The 25038-nt window shown below is 53.6% G+C and overlaps 1 protein-coding gene across 8 annotated transcripts; it reads left to right on the plus strand.

Moving 5' to 3' along the window:
• The first annotated feature begins 615 nt into the window (after window positions 1-615).
• Window positions 616-25038, plus strand: Map7d1 (MAP7 domain containing 1). Of its 8 annotated transcripts, none has more exons than XM_021160763.3 (18): window positions 617-935; window positions 14620-14970; window positions 15144-15212; window positions 16114-16277; window positions 16849-16963; window positions 18330-18440; window positions 19688-19810; window positions 19907-20070; window positions 20247-20386; window positions 22101-22429; window positions 22678-22873; window positions 22960-23098; window positions 23199-23303; window positions 23566-23619; window positions 23805-23847; window positions 23946-24036; window positions 24151-24344; window positions 24446-25038. In XM_021160763.3, the coding sequence occupies exons 1-18, from the start codon at window positions 890-892 to the stop codon at window positions 24454-24456; spliced, it is 2445 nt and encodes an 814-aa protein (XP_021016422.1). In that variant the 5' UTR covers window positions 617-889; the 3' UTR covers window positions 24457-25038. The 8 variants fall into 8 exon arrangements, with proteins under 8 accessions (XP_021016420.1, XP_021016421.1, XP_021016424.1 ...); XM_085838953.1 differs by having other exon boundaries at window positions 16849-16954; XM_021160761.3 differs by having other exon boundaries at window positions 616-935; window positions 19688-20070.

Genomic DNA, 25038 nt, shown 5'->3' on the forward strand with positions numbered 1-25038 from the left:
ATAGGACCACCCAGTTTGGATCAGGGAGGGCCCCAGCAGATTAGAGACCTGAGTAAAGCGCCTTACAGGGTTGTAATTACTCCCAGAGAAACAGAGAAGACACCAACCCTAGGGTGCAAGAGGAAAAGCGCCTTCGCAGCCATCACCAGAAAAGAGAAAGGATAGCCCTTTTAGGAGTCTCCATGAGACCGTTCTTCAGGCGTTGCAACGTCCCCCCAGAAAGATTTTTGTCTGAGGCAGGCTTGGGAGAGAATTTAGACTGCACGCTAGAGCCTCTAGCATCCAGAGTGAGAATAGGGGATCCCAACCCAGCACCCCACTCCCCCAGTCCCAGCGGCGGGTGAGTCACCCGAGAGCTCCCTACATAGTCTTCAGGCGCGCGGCACGTACCAACGCGCGGCTGCAGGGGGACACAGTGTGGCCGGCAGCGTGCCCCCAGCTCGGCGTCCGCCCTGCGGCGATCACAGAAGGAGCATCGTGAGGTTCCGAGAGCTGCATCGCAGGGCGGTGTCAGAGCCCTCTGGTTGTGCCCGTGGTGGCTCCGTACTCCATCACTGCGGGGGCGGTCGTCCCCCGCGCACTTGGTACATTCGGAGAGGCCAGGCCCAGCCCGGGCGGTACAATAGGGTTGGGCCGCGACCAGGACTGGGCCGGCGCGGGGCAAAGGAGCAGAATCGCGGTCGCGGAGGACCGACCTCGGGTAGCTGGCTACTCAGAGCTTCGTTAGCCACCGGCCTCTACCTCTCCCACTCCGAGCGCGGCCGCCTCTGGGTCTTTGCCCGCTGGGCGGGCCAGGCGGGATGCGCCGCGGGACCCTGGTCCTGGCCTCCGGCCGTCGCCGCCGCCGCGGCTGAGACCCTCCCCCAAAACCTCCAGTGACGCCGCAGCCATGGAGAGTGGCCCGCGAGTGGAGCCCGGCCCGGGCGCACCCGCAGGTAAGCCGGGAGCCACACGAGAGCGAGCCCGGAGGGAGACCGAGTAGCTGCAGGGAGGCCGAGGATGAGGCTGGCGGCTGGGCGGGGACCCCTCCCCCGCCGCGCCCTCTGACCACTTAGAAGTTTAAAAATAAAGGCTGCGGCGGCTGCCGAGGCTCGGGGCCACGGACGCATCTTCTGACAGCTGCCTCCTCCCCCAACCTCCGCGCCGGGAAGCACGGGGCATCGGGATCCGTGGGAACCCGGTTAGGGATTCGATGGGGTGACCCTTCTGCCGCAGCCTGGTGCCATCCTCTCTTCCCCACCCCCACTCTCCTTCGAGATCCACCCCAGACTCTGAAGATCCTCTTTTACTGAGCTGGAGCTACTGTCTTCTCCATCCTCCCAGGACACGTGTGACCTTAGCCTTAATATGTGTGTTAGGGGACCAGATTCTCAGGTCTGGAACTATGCATACCGAAGCTAGGCCCTCGTACCCCCACGCCCAGGCCCTGGCCCAGACCTCGCCCCCACCCCATCCGTCCAGCTGCCGCGCAAAGGGCCTGTTGCTGTTGTGGGCCGACCAGGAGGGGAGGGAGACGAGGGGGAGGTCTTTAGCGGTGGCTGCCAAGTAACCCGCCGGATAAAGGCGAGGGGGAGGGGGAGGCGGTATTGTTTGGGGCGCGGGTGGGAGCTGGGGAGTGGGCCGCCTTCCCAAAAGCCAGGCCTACTTCAGAGCCCACCCAGTCTGATTTGGGACAGGAGTGACAGAGGTCTGCCGGCACCACGTCACTTCTTTGGGCCGGACTCTGTAGAATGAGGTGACCGCTCAAGGATGGCACTCCCTACATGCCACATCATTCCCTCAGACTGAGGTTTTTGGATGCTTTACACACACACACACACACACACACACACACACACACACACAGTCTCAATGCCCTAGACCACCAAAGCTCTCCCTTCCACCCCTCACCCCACCAACCACCAGTGTCCTGGACTTCTGCAAACCCCATTCTATCTGGGAGCAGCTGACGAGGGGGTGGGGACAGAATTCTGGTTGGGCCCCGCGTTGGAGGGAGGACTCTTTCTTCCTGGAAGGGGAGGGAAAAGCACGATTACTGAGGACCCAAGACCTGATCCACTCACACAGTCATCCCCACATTCCCAGAGAGTTCCCAGCCTAATCCTGTCACCTCCCTGCCCCCTGGGGTGTGGAGCCCCGGATTGAGCATATCTATAGGGGTGGAGAGCACCCAGGATGAGGTGGGGCTGCTTGGCTGTGGATGGGCTCCTCCCTGTGTCCGTGTGGGTGCTTGGTGGGGATCTATGACATGTAAGTGGAAAGTGGTGGGCTTCTGGAGGTTTACAGACTGTGTTGGCAACGAGGGTGGTCCAGTTTGTCTTGATTCCACGGAGCCTGAGAGGGGACACCTAGGGAGGCCCAGCCTGGTCTAGCCATCTGCTTACTGGTACTTTGCACCTGAGAGTTCTCGGCACGAGAGCCCAAATGAGGGCAGGGACACAGCCTTAGCCCGGGCTGGTTTATAATTAGGGCACTTGGATGAGTGGCCCAGACTGTGTATGGGGGCAGGGGTGGGATGCTTGGCAATACTTGAGGGCCTAGGTGAGTGCTGAGGGCCACATGCAGAGGTCTGGATGAGAAAACTGTTCTATTCACAGGGATCTAGATGGAGTTACAGGACAGGTTGGGTCAGGATCATGGCTTGTCTCTTTACACATTGAGAATCTGAAAGTGACCAAAGCCAAGGCTTCCTGAGAGTAAATGACAGGCCCATAGCATGCACCGGGGAGAGTATGGGGCAGTGGTCTAGGGCTCTGAGTGTTGGTGACGTGACCCTGCTTTCTTCAGATGCTTAGTTGAACACCGAGCTGTAACAGACAGCATGGGGTAGGGGGACAAGGGTGGCATCCCCTTTAGAGTCCGAAGGCCTGGATGGAAATCCCAGACAGCTGTTTCCTGACTACTGCCCTGGACCCAGGGATTCTGTTCCCCCGGGGAAAACATGGATCAGGGTTTGCGCTGTGAGCCTCTTGTGGTCGATGGGCGATGATGAACCTGAAGGAAGCTGGCATGCAGGCACCAGACACCCTCGGTAAAGTGTGATTACCATTATTGTGGTTAGGCTCATTACAACTGGTGCCAGTGGGGAGGCGTGAACTGTGGGGGAGGGCGGGGATTGGGAAGCAGCTCAGAGTGTAGACGCTAGAATCGATGAGTTCCACGTCATAACCTCCACTGGGCGATGGGGGCAGGGGGTGTTTCTTAACCCGAGTCTTAAGTTTTTCCATCTAGAAAGTAAGAATAGTGCTAGAAATGACCCCTCAGGGGCACCAGGCTCTTTAACTTAGCCCCTGGCACACAATTAGTACTCGGTCAATGCCAGCATAGGCTTGTGTTTTATTGATACCATTTCTAATTCGGTCAGAGGTCTGAGGACCTCAGATGGACCACCATGAGAATTGAAAGGGGGAGGGGTCGGTGTAAATAGGGCAGAATTCCAGGCGAGGGACACCTAGACTGATGTGAGGAGCTGGAGGGCACCTGGACAAGAGAGAAGTTGTGCTGTCCCCGATGTAGGGCCTTGGCAGGAGGAGAGAAAACAGGACTCGGGTCTCTGCACATTGTCCTGTGGCCCCACCATGTGACAGCCGGGTGCTGGTTGCGCTGAGGTGGTGAATGCAGTCAGTCAGAACCTATTCTGACTTAGATGGGGAACAGATGTGTTCTCTGAAGAAGGGCAAGCACCATGGTTGCCTGCCAATGTGGTGCCGCAGAGCATGGGCTTTGTGGCACACCCCTCAGAAGTTGGGAAGACCGGCCCAATGGACTGCAGATATCCATGCAACAGCCAACATGGTTGACGCCTCCCACTGCCGGACAGTCCCCCTCACTGGACTGGTGGGCTCAGTGTGAGGCCTTTAACGAGCCTCTAATGTGAAGTCACGCATATGCAAATGAGGAATAAGGACATAGGCCAGCTTAGCCCTTCTGGAGCCCTGCAGATGGCCACTGGCTACTAGTGGGGCAGAGGTGAGCAAGAGAGCCGGAAGCCAAAAGCAGGGCCCAGACCAGCGTGGAGGCCCTCAGAGCAGTTAGTACAGTTAGTCTCAAGTCTGACTGAGCTTGAACGGAGGCCAGCCATAAGCATGGGAGTCATATCCTTGGGTCCTCTCTGGGCCAGGGAGGGAGTCCGTGAGCGAGGCAGGCTTAGATAATGTAGCTTTGTTGGCTGGTGGTAGCTCTGCCTGGCACCCGGGGGCACAGCCTCCAGTGTTTTCTCCATCACCTCTCAGCTGCAGCTCTTCCCCCAAGGGAAATGGGGAGCTTGAAGTAGGGAACATGATATTGCTGTTCCTCCTGAGTTGTCAGGGGAGACGTGGACCTAGGGAGGGAGGTGATTCCTTTGCTCTCCAAACCCCCATTTCTTGTTCCTGTCCCCGTCACCCACCATTTGTTCACGACCTTCACTGTGCCAGGGCAGTGTCCTCTCTCCTTCGTTCCTCATGACATTCCCATGAGGAGGGACTCATTTTCTCCCCATTTTATAGATGAGACCCAGAGAGGTAAGGGTGCTCGCCCAAAGCCACATACATAGCTAGGAACTGGCAGCCTCAGGAGTTGACGTTTCAGCATCAAATCTGAATACAGAATCATCGTGACCAAGCAAGCCAGCGACAGGGTCTGGCCACGTCTCTTCCAGAATGTCCTTCTGTGGGCCTTGTGGTCCCTGGTGCCCCCTGTCGTTTCTCCTTGCAGACGCTGGTCGCTCGCTCATGGGTTCCCTGTGAATCCTGTCAGGATGGAGACTGAATAAATTGAACTTTAGTGGTGAATGATAGCCTAGCTCTAGCTAAAGTTCTCCAGGCTATGGGCTGGGGCTGAGGGAGGGACTCGGCCTGGGCCGCTGGATGGGGTCATTTCCTGCTGCCTAAAATAACAGGAAGTGGGTGCTCCTGATTGGAGGCTAGGGAACAATGGCCGCCCGGCCTGCCAGGGCGCTCCTTCAGAGCCTCTGTCTCACTAAGGCTGCAGAAGCTTCAGCCTAGCTTCAGGACCCTGCCTCCTACCTCTGGGGGGAGGCTGGCCTTTCCCAGTGTACTGCTTACAAAACTGCCTAGTTCCTCCAGGCCAGGCTATGCTGCTCTTTAGGAACACCTGTCCTGGCCCAGCATCCAGGCATCCCCCTTCCCAAGGCGTTGTCCTTCCCAGCCATCCCCTTCTCCCAGCCCAGATCTTTCCAGGAGGAGAGACCTGGGGACACCCCTCACCCCATCCCATCGCAGTGAGAGCAGATGGGGACAGTTAACCTGACTGCAAAGCCCACCTTTATCCTTCACCAACTGTGTGGCCCTAGCAAGTGTCTTAATTCTCAGAATCTGCTTCTCTGGTGTGTAAAGTGGGGTAATAGTATACCCCCTAAGGATGGAAACAAAGACAGGATGAACTAATGGAGTTATATACTTAGCTGGACGTGGCACAAGCCTTGTGTACATTTCTGTGCCTGTGAAGTTCTGAATCCCGTGTCTCTTATCTGAGAGAGACACAAGAGTGGCTTGCCCATCATTGTGTGCGCCCTTGTCTATGTGGTCTGCTTTCTCTCTTGGGTTCTCTCTGTCTCTGTGCCTTGTGCTCTCTCTCTCTGTCTCTCTCCTGTCTCTGTGTGTGTGTCTCTCTTTGTCTTTGTCTGTCTGTCTGTCTGTCTCTGATGTGTATAACTGTCTTTCTCTGTTTGTCTTTGCTCTCTCCCTGCCTGTCCTCCTGTCCTCATCTATCAGGTCTAATGTTGACACCTCAGAAGCCATTGCACGACCTGGAGGTACTTAGCTGTCTGTCCTGCCTCCTTTGCATCCCCTCCCTCCCAGGATGAACGTGCTGCTTCCCTCAGCTCTCACTTGACAGACTGCTCTGCTCTGCCGCAGTGGAAGTGGACCTCCCTTCCACTCCTTGGTCTGGGGCCTCACTCCCTGCCTCCTGTTGGCCAGCCTGGGCAGGAGCCTGCCTACCCTGCATTCCTGAGCTCTTAGCTCAGGGCCTGCCTGCCCCATCTGTACCCTTCACTTTTGTGGGGGAACCTCCCTGGGGGAGCCAGCCAGTCACTTCCTTCTTAGGGAGCAGACAGGAGCCTGGGGAAAGGATGCCATGACACCAGGCAGGAACAGCATGACATAAGATTTTGTCATCAGGTAACACGGGGTTCAAACCCTACCCCTGACACAGCCACGCTAGTCAGTATGACTAACAGTTAACTTACCTGTGAAGGAGTAGGGGATCTTTAGTACTTTCCCTTTAGGATAGTCACGAGAATCGAGTGACATAAGAGAACATAGCCTAGGACTTGGCAGAGGACAGCAGGGCCTTCATACAGTCCTGACATTTAGGGTTTAGAGAGACATCCCTGCCCAGAAGCACCTTGGAGGTCCTACTCTCTACTCTCTACTCTTTCGCTTTTTGATTGTTTGTCTTGTTTTGGGTTATTGTTTGTTTGGTTGGTTGTTTTGGTTTTGGTTTTTTTTTTTTTTTGAGACAGGGTTTCTCTGTGTCATTTTGGCTGTCCTAGAAATTGCTCTGTAGACCAGGCTGGCCTCAAACTCAGAGATCCCCCTGCCTCTGTCTCCTAAGTGCTGGGATGAAAGGGCGTGCGCCACCACTGCTCTGCATTTGCTTTGTCTTTTAAGACAGGGATTCTTGTAGCTGAGGCTAGCTTTGAACACTTGAGTCTCCTGCCTTCACCTACCAAGTACTGGGACTATAGGCATATGCTACCATCCCTGGGTGACTACACATTGTATAGGTAGTTTCCCACCATAGGTCTGTCCATCCATTCTTCCATCCGTCCATCCATCCATCCATCCATCCATGTATGTAGGTGTTCACTGATCGAACCCAGGGTTCCTATGTATGTCGGGCATGCCCTGCATGTACTACAGAGAGGACTAAGGCTCAGCCTCTCAATGAGTTTTTCCACTGATGGGCTGCAGATGGCAGGCAGGCAGGCAGAAAAGTGAGGCTAAGATCAGAGCTGTGAAGGACCATTAGCCCAGTCGGAGTTAGGGCAGCAGAAACCTGTCTGAAAGGACTGCGAGTGGGTAGCCCCCCACACATGCAGCAGATCCACTGGGGACTTGACCCCCATCTCTCAGCAGACCCCAATGATGTCAGAAGTCCATTTAGGGGCTCCTGGAAAGAAGGGGCCTTCTGACATCACCATACAACCGGATCCTGCACCTTTGCCCTGCAAATGTTTTTTTGTGCCAAGAAATAAATACAAATTATCTACTGCTTATCCAGTTCTTAGCAAATACTTCTGGTGGATATCAACACAGCAGAGGGAAACTGGCAGTGGCTGAAACCTCCCAGCCTGGCACAGTCCAAAGGCAAGATAAAGTTAAGTAACCTAAGATCATATTTGATTGAGGTGAATAATCAGAAAAGAATCAACCATATTGTATAGATAATTAACCCAGGAATTAATTTGGCTTAACACAGGCCGTTCCAGATAATGCCATCCCGGTGACATTTTGTCAGGGTTGGCAGAATTCTGAGGGAATATCTGTATTCAGGGTCAGTAGCCTGCCAGGTCACAAAAGTAGTTCCAAGCGTCCTGTTTGCCTCTTGAGAAGTTTTTCTTGTTCAGCTGCTGGAGTAAACATTCATTATTTCTGTGAAAGTCTACCTGAGTGCCTTTGTCCAGGGAGCCGCCCAAACTCTGTTATGATGGGGGTCTTTTCTTCCTTTCGATGTTTATCATTTCAAAATCCATAGCCACATATCTGTTTGGTTTTCGTTTGTTTGTTTGTTTGCTTCTCTTTCTTTTGACGGGGTCTCTCTATTATATAGCTCTGGCTGTCATGAACTTGCTTTGTAGTCCCTCCTGGCTATCCTGGAATTGACCGTGTAAACCAGGCTGGCCTCGAACTCACAGAGGAGTGCTGAAATGAAAGGCGTCTGCCACCACATCCAGCAGATCTGTTCTTTGTGTTTCCTTCTCAGGCACCTGCTCTAGGCTAGGGTGGCCTCCTGGTGTGGCATTTCATTGTCATTCAAAGCTCTTTGTGAACGGCTCCTTAAACATGGCATTGTTGTAGCTGCTGCTGCTGCTGGAGCAGTGAGCTAAGCAGATGTGGGTTCTGACAGTCTGACAGCACTCCAAAGAGATGCTGGGAAGCCACAGCTGTGTGTAGTAAAGGACATTGTGCCACTCAGAGAAGCCAGGGAAGGCCTCTCGGAGGAAATGGCGACTAAACCAGAGGAGAAGCAAGAGTTAACAATGGAAAGAAGGGACGGAGCAAACACCCTGTGGCAAGAAGGAGCTTGGATGGTTGTCAGACTTTAAAGAGAGGTCTTTAGGTAGAGAGTTCAGTGGGCAAGCAGGGATTTAAAGGGATAGGGGAGCTGGCTTTTAAGACTTTGCCAGACTTGGGGACTCAGCTCCAGCATCTCACCTGTATCCTCAGAACAGTGGGACACCATTGAGGTTGCGAGAGTTCAGTGGGGAGCAGAGTAGGGGTGGGTGAGGTAGAGCAGGGCTCTGAGCTCCTCCAGGTAAGAACTGGCCATGCTTTCTGCCAGGGTGGGGCTCCGTCACTTACCAAGTGTTTATAGGGCATATAGGTCCCCAGATCTGTTGGTGCTAGAGATAAGATGAGACAGTTGTCTCCCTGGGGGATCATAGGTCGGTAGTGGGGATGTTGTTAAGATGGGGTTTGTGAGCCAAATGTGTAAATGCACTGCTGTTGTCCCAGGTTTTCAGGAGGGTGGCTGGAACTCCCGAGGTGGACACCAGCAGCCTAGGCCACATATGATGCAGGACCCTGCACCAAAGAAGAGGCTTTCTGTGGTGACCAGTTCTAGAAGATCCTGCTTTGCCAGGGACATCAGAGCTCACTGATCTCTGCCCCTTCCCGCTCTCATGCCTCGGAATAAAATGATTTTTACCATAAAATAATAAGACAAATGTGAATGAAGAAAACAGGGGACTGAAGAGATGGCTCTGTGGGAAATTCTCCTAGAGGATCAGAGCTGGTCCCAGCACCCTTGTCAGCTGGCACACAACTGTGGGGACTCCAGGGCATCCAGGGATCTCTTAGGGCCTGCATGGGCATATGTCTGTCTGTCTGTCTCTCTCTCTCTCTCTCTCTCTCTCTCACACACACACACACACACAAATTTTTAAAAAATCACTAAAAGGAAATAGGGAAGCTTGCTGACCCAGGCTTGGAACCCCAGTTACTCAGCTGTCTGGAGCAGCAGAGCTATCAAAATTTCAAGGCCCGTCTGGGCTCTAGAATGAGTTCAAAAGTCAGGCTGGGCAAGTTAGTGAAGCACTGTCTCAAGATAAAAGTCACAAAATCTGAGGACACAGCACAGTGGTAGCGTGCTTGCTCAGAGTGTCAGCGGCTTCGGGTTCAAGCCCAAGTACTGAGAAAAAATGTCCTTAATGCTTATGTAGAGCATAGTTTATTATTATATGTGTATGATGTGTGTGCATACACTGACATTCTATGGGATTCAGGGGTGAAACTCAAGTTACCTACCAGGCTTGTTCAGCAAGTGTGTTTACCCACTGAGCTATCTCACTGGCCCTCCGCTTGTAGTTAAATCAAGGCAGACCTCACTGAGACCTGAGACAGGTGGGGGTTAGGGAATGAGTTGCATCTGGAGGCAGTCTTTCCTACTGAAGACTTGCAAGTTGCAGCCCAAGGCAGAGAGGGGCAGAAGGGACTGTGACTGGAGGGACTGAACTCCGGGGGAGAGGGAGAAAGGTGTCCAAGAAGTAACAGGCTTCCGAGGGAGAGGGCATCCTGGAGAGCCACAGAATGGGGTGGCCCCTTGGGGTTCTCATCTTCATGAGATGGGGTGTGTTCTGGGGATTTCAGGGAAATGGTGATGTGATCTGACTTACTGTTAATCCATCTCCCCTGCTGTTGTGTTGAGACAGGAGCTAGGGGGTGGAGCCAGGAATGGAACAGGGCTGGGCCAAGGCGATAGAATGGGAGGCTGTGAAAAGTGATGGAACTTGGGGTACATTCTGAAAATACAAGCCCAAAAGATTTGCTGGAATTAGACAGTGTGAAATGACTCAGATCTGAGGAGCTGCCGTAGCTGCGCTGGGGAGACCTGAAGTGGGGGAGTGGTTACATGTGGGGTGTCTGAAACATCCCGGGTGTTGGGTAGGGAGTTCCAGGACTGAAACTGGTCCTCCCTCCGGGGAGATGTCTGGGCTGGAGAAACAAATTTGGTTGCTGTCAGCACAGGGATGATGTTGGATGACATCACCTCAGAGTGTGGGGACAGAAAAGGTAAGCTCCTGCCTGACAGCCCTGGGGCACGGGACAGCATGGAAAGGTTAGGGAGTCAGGGAGGGGCCGCCAGAGACACAAGTCCCAGCCAGCAAAGCAGCCGGAGAGCCCAACCCTGAAGTGTGTCGTCTCCGTAGCCGAACAAGACCAGGGTTCCAAGAAACACCACAGGGTTGGCTGTGTCTGTGTGGCAGGTAAGAAAGAGACACGGAGCCCGTGCCTTAGTGGCCTGGGGGAGGTCTGGCAGAGAGGAAGTGGAGGACTTCTTCAGCACAGGTAGGTGCTGCTTGAGGAATCAGAGATGGTGTCCACAGTTAGCATTTGTACCAGCAACTCAGGACCCAGAGGCTCAGATCAGAGGTTCAGGGTTCCCACACAGGATCAGCCTGTCCACGCTATAGCCAGAAACTTGAACTGCACCTGATGCCCCACTCTTGGCTTCTCTGCTTCTCAGTATTTGGGTCCCACTTAGATACCCACAGTCTTACCTGGTGGGTGTGATTTGCCTGGGTGTAGACAGACACCCGCCTACCAATTTCCTTGCAACACCTGTTAGCTCATACAGATGCTTAGGAAGGATCCTACATAAGCCTCACCCTTGGCCTTTAAGCTAAGACTTACCCACCCAAACTTTGGCCTCAGACAGCCCTGGGTTCAAATCCTCCCCCAGCAAATATGACTTTTATGACCCTGAGCAAATCCTTTCAGGGGAGGACCTTTGTTTGCCCAATGGAGTGAGGAGCCAGGCCTCACTGCGTGGGTGCCACCAGGCCTCAACTGTGTGGATGCTACCAGGCCTCACTGTGTGGACGCCACTAGGCCTCACTGCGTGGATGCCACCAGGCCTCACTGTGTGGATGCTACCAGGCCTCACTGTGTGGACACCACCAGGCCTCACTGCGTGGATGCCACCAGGCCTCACTGTGTGGATGCTACCAGGCCTCACTGTGTGGACGCCACTAGTACTGGGTGGGGAAGTTAGTTAAGGAATTTGTACCTGGCTAGGAAGGGACCAGGCATATCTCAGGCTGGTGGGAAGAGCTGGGTCACCTGTCGTGGGCCTGGCAGGGTTGAGGTTTATGAGGGAAAACATTGCTTCAGCTAGGGCTCTTACCTGCACCCAGGAAGCAGAAGAGGAAAGAGGAAGGGAGGAAGGTAGACACTGGGGTGGTAGTGTAATTAGCTGCCTACCATCCATCCCTCATACTCTTCTACACTGATGCTAGAGATCGGTGCAGAAGGGCCAGGACCAGTGGCTCTCAGTCTTCCTAACGCAGGGACCTTTTAATACAGTCCCTCATGTTGTGGTAACTCGCCCCCCCCCCCAGCATAAAATGATTTCATTGCTACGTCATAGCTGTAATTGTGCTAGTTATGAATCGTACTGTAAATATCTGATATGTGACCCCTGTGGGCATTACAACCCATAGGTTGAGAACTGCTGGCCTAGGCTCTGCCAGTGACCCTGGGTTCAAATCCACATTGGGTCCCTTACTAGCCACAAGATCTCAAAGTTGGATGTGGTAGCACATGCTTAGAATCCTAGCATGGAAAAACAGGAGGCCAGAGGACAGGAGGTCTCATTGGGCCAGGCGAGACCTCCTAGTGAGAGAGAGTCCCTGTCTCAAAGGAAACAAAAGACTCTCCCTAGTCTGTGCTTTGCTTTGCTTTCTCTGTCTTTGTGAAAGAGATGTTAACATCTTCTTCATAAACAGTGAGGTTAGAACAGGTCATGTAAAGAGAGAATAGCTTTCCATGTAGGAAGCACTCAGTAAAACATGAATATTAATGAATATTGAAGGTGGTATATGCTTTTAGTCTTAGCACTTAGGAGACAGAGGCAGGAGGATCTCTGTAAGTTTGGGGACAGTCTGGTTTACATAGCTAGCAAGTTCCAAGACAGCCAGGGCTACATAGAGACCCAGTCTCAATATATATATATTTTTTTTTTTCATGCATGTGTAATCTCAGTGGCTAATCTCACAATGCTGTGACCTAAGTAGTAGCCATGCTTTATAGAAGAGCAGCTGTAGCACACAGCAGGTTGACAACAGTTCAGAGTCACTCAGTCTTCGGGAGAGCCAGGATCCATGCTTGTATCGGCTGGCTTTGAGCCCAAGCCATTAGATGCCTACCTCCTAGATAAAGATATCTAAAATCCCAAAGTCAGTTCCCTGGGGTGTCTCCTCCCTGCAAACATTTGTCCCAGGAATGAGGAGTTTACCCGTCCTGAGAGCCAGAACTCCAGAACAGAGGACTTTGTGTGGCAGGGGTCCTGTGATACTGCCTGTCCCCATCTGTTGGTACTGTGTCCTCATTCTCTGAGTGGCCTGAGGGTCCCTGCAGATGATGTAAGGGTTCAATCTGAGAACAGTTCTCTCTGGGAGAGCTGGAGGGGACATAAGACCTACAGAGAGACGGGAGTAGGCTTGACTTGACTGGGTTCCTTGGACCCATTTCACACACGGGAAAACTGAGGTTTGGCATGTGGAAAGCCTTCCCCTCTGTCTTGAGATGGTGAAAATTAGAACAGGGCTAACATGTTTTTTACCTGTCCTCTGGTGTAACATTTAACAAGTTCTCTTATGGGGTTGGGGATTTAGCTCAGTGGTAGAGTGCTTGTCTAGCAAGCGCAAAACCCTGGGTTCGGTACTCAGCTCCGGGGGGGTGGGGGTGCAAAATAATAAGTTCTCTTTCTGAGGCAGGCTGGTCTACAGTTTGTTGTGTAGCTAGGCTGGCCTGTTTGCAACACTTCTCCCTCAGCCTTCCAAGTGCTGGAGTTACAATTCTGTGCCACCATGCATTTGTGTGTGAATTTAACACAGGCTTACTTCAAACTAATTATGTAGTCAAGCTGGCCTTGAACTCATCGCAGTCCTCCTGTCTTAGCTTTCCTAATATTACAGGTGTACGCCACCACAATGTTTAGCAAGATTCATATCGGCGGGGTTTTTTGTTTGGTTGGTTATTTGGTTTTGTTTTGGAGACAGGTTTTCTCTGAGTAACCCTGGCTGTCCTGGAATTTGCTCTATAAACCAGGCTGACCTCAAACTCACAGAGATCCACCTGCCTCTGCCTCCTGATTGCTGGCATTAAAGGTGTGTGCCACCATTGCCCACTGCCCAGCTCCGATATTCATACCTTATTCCTTTCCTTTTTTTTTTAAAGATTTATTTTTATGTGTGTGAGTATCTTGTCTATGTATGTGTACTACATGGGTACCTGGTGGCTTTAGAGGCCAGAGAGGTCATCAGATCCCTGGGACTGCATTAGAGATGGTTGTGAGCCACCATATGAGTTGTGGGAACTGAACCCAGGCCCTCTGCAAGAGCAGCAAGTGCTCTTAACCACTGAGCCATCTCTCCAGCCTCAGATCTTCATAGCTTTAAGGAATAAATCTGAGGCTGAGTAGGAAGAAAAGGTTGCAGATAGACATATCTCGTTACGGATGGTTGTTAGCCACCATGTGGTTGCTGGGATTTGAACTCTGGACCTTTGGAAGAGCAGTCGGGTGCTCTTACCCACTGAGCCATCTCACCAGCCCCAGATAGACATATCTATAGCTGGCTGTGTACCCCACTGATGACTGTGGCAGTGCAAATATCCCACAGGCCCTTGCCCTTCCTCTTGGCTGGCCCTGTGTGCCCAGCCCTGGTCCACTCTGTGAACCAGACTTTGGGTTGGAGAGTGTGCCCCGAGGCAGAGAGGGTGGATGGGCAACAAGATGGCTCAGTGGGTAGAGCACCAGCCTCAGAGCCTGGTCACCTGAGTTCCGTCCCCAGGATCCACAGGGTGGAAGGAGAAAGCCAACTCTCACAAGTTCTCCAACCTCCACACACGCCATGGCATGTCCCCTCATGCATACCCACACCCACATACACATAAGTGAATAAATGTAATTCTGTTTAAAAAGGAAAGAGAAAGAGAGGCCCATTTGGTGCTATAAACTGGTTCTCTGTTTTTCCAACACGCTGTGCTCCGTCTGCCCCTTGGCAGCCAGCTCTCCCCTGCCAGCCGCTTTCCTTGCTCTGCCAACTCCAGCTCACCCTTCTGATAGCAGCTCAGTGACACTTGTTGGTGTTCAGGTTGACCATGTCAGCTGAGCTATGCTGTATGTTGCTCTTCCCCCCTGCAGCCATGTGTCTGCCCTCCTGGAGGCTGAGCTCCCTAGAGACAGGAATCCTGACTCTTTCTCTCACCATTATGCCATTAATATCTGGAATATATGAGGCCTGGCACATGAATAGAATATCCGTGAATGAATGAATGAATGAATGAATGATTGAATGAATGAATCCACTGGACAGGGCAGATTGCTGTGTGAACTGACAATACATGTGTGAACTCTGACCCTCCCTTCTTTCTTGCACTGATCTTTCAGCTGTGTTAGCCAGGATCCCCCAAGAGCCAAGACCATCTCCGGAAGGTGACCCTTCCCCTCCTCCGCCGCCAACACCAATGTCAGCCTTGGTTCCTGACACTCCCCCAGACACACCTCCTGCCCTGAAGACTGCCACGAATCCTAAGCAGCTCCCACTGGAACCAGGGAATCCCACAGGGCAGCTCTCACCTCAGCCAGCTCCCCCACAGGAAGAATGCCAGTCCTCAGAAGCCAAGAGCAGGGGACCCACCCCCATAGCCACAGGACCACGGGAGGCCAAGCCTTCTCGAAGAAGCAGCCAACCATCCCCCACCACAGTGCCAGCCTCTGACAGCCCTCCTGCCAAGCAAGGTGTGTGACCCCTGTCATCAATGTCAGACCCTGTGGTTTGCTCACGGGTGGAGTCCTCCTTTCAGTGAGGATGAGGACGAGGACGGGAAGGTGGGGTGGGGTGAGGCCTGAAAGGAAAGCCTGAAGCCAGTTTCCCCAGGAGACCTTTTGACTCTGTCCTTCCCTCTGCTTAGATGTAAAGAAGGCAGGAGAGAGACACAAGCTTGCCAAAGAGCGCCGAGAAGAGCGGGCCAAGTACCTGGGTGAGTGTTTGCGTGGCGTTATCGGCTCTTCACCATTCCCCAGCCTGCCGAGAATAAATAGTGCAGACCCTTCTGGAATACCATGTGTGTGCTGATCTCACTTAGTCCACTCAGCACATTTTGAGGAAGAATCGGGTCGGAAAAGATGACATCACTTGCCTAAGAGCCAGTGAGCAGCTGAGATTCAGACCCAGACACCCTGTATCTTACCTAATATCCATGCTCTGAACCAGTGATGCTCTGAACCAGTGATCTCAATATCCAATTGTAGCCGGGCGTGGTGGCGCACGCCTTTAATCCCAGCACTTGGGAGGCAGAGGCAGGCGGATTTCTGAGTTCAAGGCCAGCCTGGTCTACAAAGTGAGTTCCAGGACAGCCAGAGCTACACAGAGAAACCCTGTCTCGAAAAAAACAAACAAACAAAAAAATCAATATCCAATTGCTGAATATCAATAAATATCCTGTATATCAGATATTTATGTTATGATTCATGAGAGTAGCAAAAGTATAATTATGAAGTAGGAATGAAATAATTTTATGGTTGGGGGGGTCACCACAACATGAGGTGTCTCACCAACAGGAAAGTTGAGAACCACTGTTCTTTACCACCATATACTATATGTTGAAACTGTCCAGTTGGCCTCTGGATCATGTACAGGGGTGGGGTGGGATGGGGTGTCACACTGGTGAATTCATTTATCATCCAGCCAGTGTGGGAGACATTTCCTTAGGCCCAACTCTGAAATAAGAACGGGATATCTTGAGAGTGGAGGCTTCTTCACAGAGACAGGCAGGGAAGGGGACGGCCCAGGTCTGAGGTAGCCGACTGCCGCTGGGAGCATCTTCTGGCCCAGGCCTGCCGCAGAACCCCTCAGGTCATGCCCCCCCATTCCCACCTTAGCGGCCAAGAAGGCAGTGTGGTTGGAGAAGGAGGAAAAAGCCAAGGCGCTCCGGGAAAAGCAACTCCAGGAGCGCCGCCGACGGCTGGAGGAGCAGCGGCTTAAAGCCGAACAGCGCCGGGCTGCCCTGGAGGAGCGGCAGAGGCAGAAGCTTGAGAAAAACAAGGTACGGTCAGTCCCCACAGGTCTTCAGGTCTAGTGTAGCACACTTCTACACCCACACATGTCCCCGTGTGTTCTAGGAACCTCAACTGCATGCTCCGTGACTCTGTCCCTGTGTGACAATGTCCGTACAGATGCATTTGCTACCACATGTGCTTGTGACACATCCATCATGTAGATAGAACCTAGTTTGAGCACCTCTGAGGCTTTGAAAGACACGATAGATAGTCCAGTCCTGTCTGGTAGCCTCAGCCAAGAAGGAAATGAAAGCACCAAGATCAGGACCCTCAGTCCTAGGGAGACATGACCCTGCCCAGGAATCCCAGGCAAAGAAGAGTCCCACCCATCCTCAGAGAAGCAACTCATACACCCAGGAAGTGACTCAAGCCCACGGGGAAAAAAAAAAAGCTCTCCAAGAACTCGGATAGGGATCTATCACACATAGGCTTGAATCACAGCCAAGTCAGGAACTTTGGTTGCCTGTAGTGAGTCAGGAATTGCTTAGGATTGGGGAGGACTTTCTCCAGGTATGGTGGCTGATCCTGAGCCCAGACCTTTTTCCCATTGGCCCCCAGGAGCGCTATGAAGCAGCAATCCAGCGGTCAGTGAAGAAGACGTGGGCTGAGATCCGGCAACAGCGCTGGTCCTGGGCAGGGGCCCTGCACCACAGCTCCCCTGGACGTAAGACCAGTGAGTGGGCTGGAAGCGCTGGCGGACGGGCGGGTGGGTAGGTGGGCAGGGCTGCGGACAGGAACACTATACACAAGGCAGTCGGTCGTTCGCTACTCCCTGCAGCAGGTGTGTCTTGCTTCGTGTGACTTGTGTCTTCTGGAATGGTCTGTAAGCCAGATCATCCTTTCCTAAGGCCTTCCACTATCAAACCAGAAATGGATTCTCTCAACTCGGTTTGCTCCTCAAACCTCTGTCATCTTAGGAGTTGCTAAATGCTTCGCTCCTGTCAGTTACTGTTCATTGATGATATATAAAAATATATATGATATATAAAGCCATATATTGATATGACTTTAATGCCCTGCAGACCTGGTACTTAAAAAGAACTGCCATCCTCTGTTTTGGAAGGTAGTTTTTTTTTTTGTCTGAGTTTTCTTAATAGGTACATTCTGGATTTTGGTCTGCTTCCTTCCTGGCATGTATATTCCACTGTGCTTGGCTGTCTTTATACAAGGACAAGGTTCTGTATTTCATGGATCTCGCCTGCCGTGTGTGCTCATAGATGTCTTGTGTAGCCCACTCTATGAGGCTGTGTTTTGGAATTGCATACCTCAGTGAGGACTCCTAAGTCAGACTTAGCTTCAACCTTGTGTGAACTTTAACTTCTCAAACCTCACTCTCTTCATGTGTGAAATGGGGGGAATCCCAGCACTGCTTGCCTCCAAGGTTGTAGGCAGATGTTTGGAGGACCAAGTGAGGTGACATGCATGTGGTACCCAGCACAGTGTCAGGCCCGTGGTAAGCGGTCATCAACTGTCACGTTAGGTTACTTCATGTTTCTCTGTGCATGTCTACATACATGTGTGCATGCATCCGACACCGTGTATGCCTGTGTTTGCATGTCTTTGTCTCTGTGTGTCTGGATAAACATGTGGGTATGTGGATTTGTGCAAGTAGCCGTGAGCTGTGTAGGTCTTCTGTTTAGGAGCATTTTTTGCATTGTGCCAGTATGTGGGTGTTGTATCCATAGCGCCTTGGCTGGGCAGTGTCAGCAAGTGCCGATGTCGGGTGGCTGTGGGGAGGGGTGCAGCACCCAGCCCTAGGCAATGGCTTCCTTTGGTCTGGCCAAGAAGGCTGTAGTTCTAGTTTCCCACCATTTCTTCCCTCTGCTCCTTTTCCATTGGCTTCCTCAATCAAGGTTGTTTCTGATCATCTCCCTTGTCCCCTCCCTCTCCCAGGGCCAAATCGAGCCTCTTCCCCATCCTAGCCTGCCCGCTCCTTCCTCTCCCACCCTGCCCTCAGAGCATCCTGCATGGAAGGCCTCAGTGCCCCCCCTGGCTCCCGTCTGGCCCGGCCCTAATGCCGTGTGTCTTTTCCCCTCCAGGTGGGAGCAGGTGCTCCGTGTCGGCAGTAAACCTGCCCAAACACGTGGACTCTATAATCAACAAGCGGCTCTCAAAGTCCTCTGCCACGCTCTGGAACTCCCCCAGTAGAAGTAAGAGAAGGCTCAGCCTTCCCCCTCCAGAGCCCCTTGTAGCCAGCCCCCTCCAGAGCTCAGCAAGAATACTCATCCCTGGAGCCCTCCCTATGACTTCAGGTCCAGCCCTGCTCTATTCCACCCAGGGCTCTGTGCCCTTTAGGGGAGCCAGCATTTGGGTCTGGACCCTCCCAGGACATAGCAGTGTCCTGTAGGAGAGACAAAGGACAATGGCCTAGAGGACAGAAAGCCTGGCAGGGGCCTCAGGAGGTTAGGCTAGGGGCTGGGGTGGTAACAGGCAACCAGCTTTCTCTCTAACCACAGCTAGCTGGCCTGGGCCAACCTTAGACAGGTGGCTTTGCCCCCATCTGTCAGGCTAGCCTGGATACTGGGTGAGGGTATTCTGGCTCCACCCTGGAGGGCCATGCAACCCTGCCATCTCTGCCTTTAGAGCACCTGCTTTGGCCTTGGCTGGGTCCAAAGTTGGGACCAACCAAGGTGGCACAGCTCCTGCGTTCCCACCATGCCCCGGTGCTTACATATGAAAGAACCATGGTTAAAGTTATTTATAAAGTTTCTCCAGCTTTTATTTGGTTGCTCTGTTGCCTAGCAACCAAATCAGCTGCTGTACCAACCCCACCTGACTAAAGCTTAAAAATAACCCAGCAGCTGAAGGGACAGAGCGGGGTGGCCTAGGGCAACCAGGCCCTCTAGCTGCCTCTGTCTCACACTCCTAATGGCTGGTTGGAGGAGCACAAGGACCCTCACTGCCCCAAATCTAAGAAGCATGCCTCCCGCAGGCCAGCATGATGAAAACAGGAGAGGCAGGCCCTACTGTGGGACCTGGGAGAGGGCAGTTGGGTCTTCCCTAGATCCTATTATGGCTCCTTCCTTTGCTCTCAGTTTTGAGCCCTCTCACCTGGGGAGACTGGTAGGAGGCACTCCTAAAGTGGATGCAGGGTGTTGGCCTAGGGAGGTTTATTTTTTTCTTCTTTGGTGTTGGGAATTGAACCTAGGGCCTCTTGCATGACAGCCAAGCGCTCTACCTCTGAGATATATTCCCAGTCCCTCGCTCAGTGTGTTGTTGCCTGTGTCTGCAAAAGGAGCACCAGATCTTAGGAAAAAAAAATAAGCGTGACCCCGCGTGACTTGGGGTGGGGGTAACAGTCCTCTTGAGAGTCCTTGGGCTCATCGTGGGTTCGGTGCCTCGTCTCCACCACCTGTGCCTCTTGCGTTGACCTGCTCTTTCTGGTATTCTCCCCCAGATCGCAGCCTGCAGCTGAGCGCATGGGAGAGCAGCATTGTGGATCGTCTGATGACGCCCACCCTCTCCTTCCTGGCTCGGAGTCGCAGCGCGGTCACACTGCCCCGCAACGGCAGGGACCAGGGTAGGGGCAGCGGCCCTGGGAGACGCCCCACGAGGGCCCGGGCAGGGGCCAGCCTCGGGCCCGGGCCACACCCCGACCGCACTCATCCCTCTGCAGCCGTGCCAGTGTGCCCGCGCTCGGCCTCCGCCAGCCCCCTGACGCCTTGTAGCGCCCCTCGGAGCGCGCACCGCTGCACCCCGTCCGGGGAGCGCCCAGAGCGGCGCAAGCCCGGCGCCGGTGGCAGCCCCGCGTTGGCGCGCCGCCGGCTGGAAGCCGCGCCGGTGAGTGGCCACAGCTAAGGTGGGAACAGGTTGCCTCTAGGCTGGAGTGCGGGCGCTGTTAACCTATCCTTCTCCTCCTTCTCCTCCTCCTCCTCCTCCTCCTCCTTCTCTTCCTCCTCCCCCTCCCTCTCCCCCTCCTCCTCCTCCTCCTCCTCGCTTCCATCCTTCGCCTCCAGGTGCAGAAAAAGGAGAAGAAGGACAAGGAGCGGGAAAACGAGAAGGAAAAGAGCGCCCTGGCCCGCGAACGGAACCTCAAGAAGCGCCAGTCGCTGCCAGCGTCTATCAGACCTCGGCTCTCCACCAGCGCTGAGCTCAGGTGGGCGGGGCGCTGAGCTCAGGTGGGCGGGGCTCCCACCTCACCTGGACTTTCACTCTGTCAATCATTCCCAAGTACTTTTTAATAAGAGCAGGTTTTTCCGTGTTCTTGTCTCTCCGTTTCTCTTTTTCTTAATTTTTTTTTCCTTTGAGACAGTCTCCAACTCCTGAGCCCTCACCATATTCTTACCTACATGAGCTTAGGACTAGAAATAGATTCCCGGGCCTCCCACACGCTAGGCAAGCACCCTCATCACTAAGCTATATACCCAGTCCTTTCAGTATTTTGTCTTTGGTTTTTCAAGACAGGATTTCTCTGTGTACCCGTGGCTGCCCTTGAACTCTAGCTGAGGACCAGGCTAGCCTGGAACTCACAGTGATCTGACTGCCTCTGCCTCCCAAGTGCTAGGATTAAGTCCTGTGCCACCCTGGCTCCGCCCCTTTTCACTAAGTTGCCCAGCCCTGAACCTGTGGTCCTCATAGTTGCTGGGGTTACAGCAGACCTGTGTCACCGTACTTTCTCAGTGTGTGTGCATGCGTAGGTCAGGGGAATCAGCTCTCACTCTACCATGGAGGTCCAGGGATTGAACTCAGGTTGTCAGGCTTGGTGGCAAGAACCTTTGCTTGCCGAGCCATCTCACTCACTGGCCCTTTTTTTTTTTTTTTTTTTTTTTTTTTGGTTTTTCGAGACAGGGTTTCTCTTTATAGCTCTGGCTGTCCTGGAGCTCACTTGTAGACCAGGCTGGCCTCGAACTCAGAAATCTGCCTGCCTCTGCCTCCCGAGTGCTGGGATTAAAGGCATGCGCCACCATGCCCGGCTTCTGGCCCTTTTTTTTGTTGAGTATAAGTATCTTAACATCCTAGACTGGCCTGTAATTAGCTTGATAGCCAGTGATGAGCTCAATAGCCAGTGATGAGCTCGGTTTATGGTCCTTCTGTCTCTTCCTCCTGCAAGTCCTGGCATTAGGGGACTGTGTGCTGGCTCAGTCAGCATGCTACCAACTGAGAAACATGTCTACACAAACATTTCAACAGAGCCTCTTGTTTTGTTGTTTGTTTTGCTTTTAGGAGGCAGGATCTCCTTTGTAGCCCAGGATGCCCTTGAACTAATTGTGTAGCCTGGGCTAGCCACAAACCCTATCTTTCACTTTTTCTTTTTCCTTTTCTCCCTCTTCCTGCCCCCTCCCCCACCACACACACTTTCCCTAAAACTCAGAATCTAAGTAAACAACTGACCAGGTGCTCTAGGTGCTGAAAATACTTTGGTAGGCTAAACCAGGCCTAGTGTTTGCTCTACCAAGTGTACATGCTGTGGGGAAGGCGGGTGTTAATCAAAATCTCTCAGTAGTGAATTTGTAATTGCAAGCCGAGATATACGCACCAAGAGGAAGTGGTAACACTGAGTGGTGAGGTGGGATACAACCCAGCCTGCGTGCAGCAGGCAGCATGCGGGAGACTGAGGCCCAGTAAGCAAACCTTTGCTGTGCACGCCTTGTACCCTGAGTTAAATCCCTGGAATCCATGGAAAGATGGGAAGAAAGAAGCACTTCCACGAAGTTGCTTTCACACGCATGCTCACACATGCACACTACGCTCTCCACACGATATTAATTTTTTTTTTAAGGGAACACTTCCCCAAAGAAGTGGCATGTTGGGGGAGGGGAGTGCCTGCCCAGGTGCTCTGCCTTGCTTCTAACCCTTTTCTTCTCTCTTAGCCCTAAGTCCAAGGCCCGGCCATCCTCTCCCTCTACAACCTGGCACAGACCTGCCTCCCCCTGCCCCAGCCCAGGACCAGGCCATGCCCTTCCTCCAAAGCCACCATCCCCCCGCGGCACCACTGCATCACCCAAGGGGCGGGTTCGGAGGAAGGAGGAGGCAAAAGAGAGCCCCAGCCCGTCGGGGCCTGAGGACAAAAACCACCGCAAAAATAGAGCCTCTGAGGAGAAGGAGCCAGCTGTCCCAGCCTCACCAGTGCCCTCACCGGTGCCCTCGCCCACCCCAGCCCAGCCTCAGAAGGAGCAATCCTCAACACAGATCCCTGCAGGTACACAGGAAGTGAGGGTGGGCAGGGCAGAGATGTGCCATCTTTTTCTATGTCCGGGAAGTGGACCAACAGACCCTGGTCACAAGGGACGGGAAGAGGGATCTCCTCCCAGGTCTCCGAAACCCGTGATGGCAGCAATTGAATTGAATGCTTGCATAGCTGAAGTCCTGAAAGCATGGGGGCGTACAGGGCTGATGGAGGGGCCTGTACTGGTGTGTGTTAACTCCTGGTCTTGCATCTTCCTCCAGACACTGCTGTCCCAGCTGTCCCAGCTGCTCCGACTGCCCCTCCTACCGCTGCTCCCTCGGTGACCCCTAGCAAACCCATGGCGGGCACCACAGACCGAGAGGAAGCAACGCGGCTCCTGGCTGAGAAGCGTCGCCAGGCTCGGGAACAGAGGGAACGCGAAGAACAGGAGCGGAAGCTGCAGGCTGAAAGGGACAAGTAAGTGTGACCTCGGGGACTGTGAGGGTCCCTAGAGCGCCTGAAGAAGAGGCGCAGACCAAACTTGAGTTTCCTGGGTCCTCCAGGCGAATGCGAGAGGAGCAGCTGGCCCGGGAGGCTGAAGCCCGGGCTGAACGTGAGGCCGAGGCCCGGAGACGGGAGGAGCAGGAGGCTCGAGAGAAGGCGCAGGCTGAGCAGGAGGAGCAGGAGCGACTGCAGAAGCAGGTGCCCAGGCGGGCGGGCAGATCTTGGCTGGCAATCGGTGGGCATGCCTGGGAGGGAAGGCTGAAGCAGAGAGCCCGAAACTTATGGAGGCCTTTGGCAGAAAGAGGAAGCCGAAGCTCGGTCCCGGGAAGAAGCTGAGCGCCAGCGCCAGGAGCGGGAAAAGCACTTTCAGAAGGAGGAACAGGAGAGACAAGAGCGAAGAAAGGTGTCCAGGGCAGATGGGATCTGGGGGGCGGGGCCTGGCCGGGGCGGGGCCTGGCTCCAGCTCCAGTTCTTGGAAATTAATTGTACCTGTGAACCAGTGGGGCCCAGGCTTGGATTTGTAGAAGACGGGATAAGGAAGGACGGGATAAGGAAGGACGGGTGTGGGTTGGGAGGGAACTGAGCTCTAGAATAGGGCCAGCGGGTGGGAAGTTGAGGACTAGGTCTGGGTTTGAGCCTAACTGATGTGGGGCCTCCTCCAACAGCGGCTGGAGGAGATAATGAAGAGGACTCGGAAGTCAGAAGCCGCTGAAACCAAGGTCAGGATTCTCAGGTTGGGGAGCGGGAGTTGGGGTGAAGAAAGGAGGCTGCAGTGAAGCCTCCAAAGCCAAGGAAGGATGCAGTGGGGGAGGCTCTTCAGTGTCTGGGCCAAAAGGGAATTCAGTACCAAGGTAAACGGGACCACATAGCCCTGGCACCTGATAGCTCTTCCTTTTCAAACCAGAAGCAGGATGCAAAGGAGACCGCAGCTAACAATTCCAGCCCAGGTAAAGCCACCACGCATTTCCTTTGCCCTGGTCACCCCTGTGCTCCAGTCCCACCCTTCAACAGCCCCTAACTGATGGCCATTTCTTTGCCGCGATAGACCCTGTGAAAGCTGTAGAGACTCGGCCCTCTGGGCTACAGAAGGATTCTATGCAGAAAGAGGAGCTGGCCCCCCAGGAGCCACAGTGGAGGTACCAGCTCCCAATCCCAGGGACTCCTAGGCCGGCAGCTGCAGGCTGGAGCTGTGGACTCCTCTGGGCTTCCCAGGGAGGTGAGGTGCTAACCCTGAACCCCTACATCCACAGCCTGCCAAGCAAGGAGATGCCAGGGTCCCTGGTAAATGGCCTGCAGCCTCTCCCAGCGCACCAGGAGAACGGCTTCTCCCCAAAGGGAACGGCTGGGGACAAGAGTCTGGGTCGCGCAGCAGAGGGGCTCCTCCCATTTGCAGAGGCAGAAGCCTTCCTCAAGAAAGCAGTGGTGCAGCCTCCACAGGTCACAGGTGGGGACTCTAGGGACCCTGGTTCTGGCACCCAGCTGCATCCCACCCATCCCTGCCTGGGACTCCCCGGGCCTGACCTTTATCCTTCTCCCTTCCCTTAGAAGTTCTTTAAGCAAATTGCCTTGGACCGAGGTGCAGCTGTGAAGGTTCCTCCATATCAGCTCGTGGGTGTCTGGAAGAGAAAGAGACAGAACAAAGATGGAAGTGGCCTGGTGGACCCCTGGGGGCAGAGTTCCTCTTTGTATTTAATCCGCACCTTACAGACTGGTGATGTCTTTGGCTGAAAGCGGGACTGACTGCCCCTCAGTACATCCGTGTGCTTACACGCTCGGACACCCATCTTCCCCATACACACACACACACTCATAGCCTCTCTGGCCTTCCCCCTGGGGAAGGACCACTTGTAGTATTTGCCTTGGTTTGCTGGGGTACAGTGGATGTGAATACTGTAAATAGCTTGTGCTACGTGGAGGAGGCGGGTACAGGAGGCAGACCCTCTTCCCAAGTCTCCCTGGGCAAATCTTCCTCTATTTAACTGTAACCGAGGGGGAACCCAGGTCTGGGAATGGAGGGGCACCTTGGGCCACACAATACTGGTTGCTTCAGGGGTGATGTCCCCTGTCCTCACCTGGAATCAGTGTTATTACATCTGATCAAACTTCTCCGGAAATAAAGGGAGAAAAATTCTGCCAAA

This window comes from Mus caroli, unplaced genomic scaffold (assembly GCF_978045245.1).
Source record: "Mus caroli unplaced genomic scaffold, Mus_caroli_1 scaffold_6, whole genome shotgun sequence".
In the NCBI taxonomy this organism is placed as follows: Eukaryota; Metazoa; Chordata; class Mammalia; order Rodentia; family Muridae; genus Mus; species Mus caroli.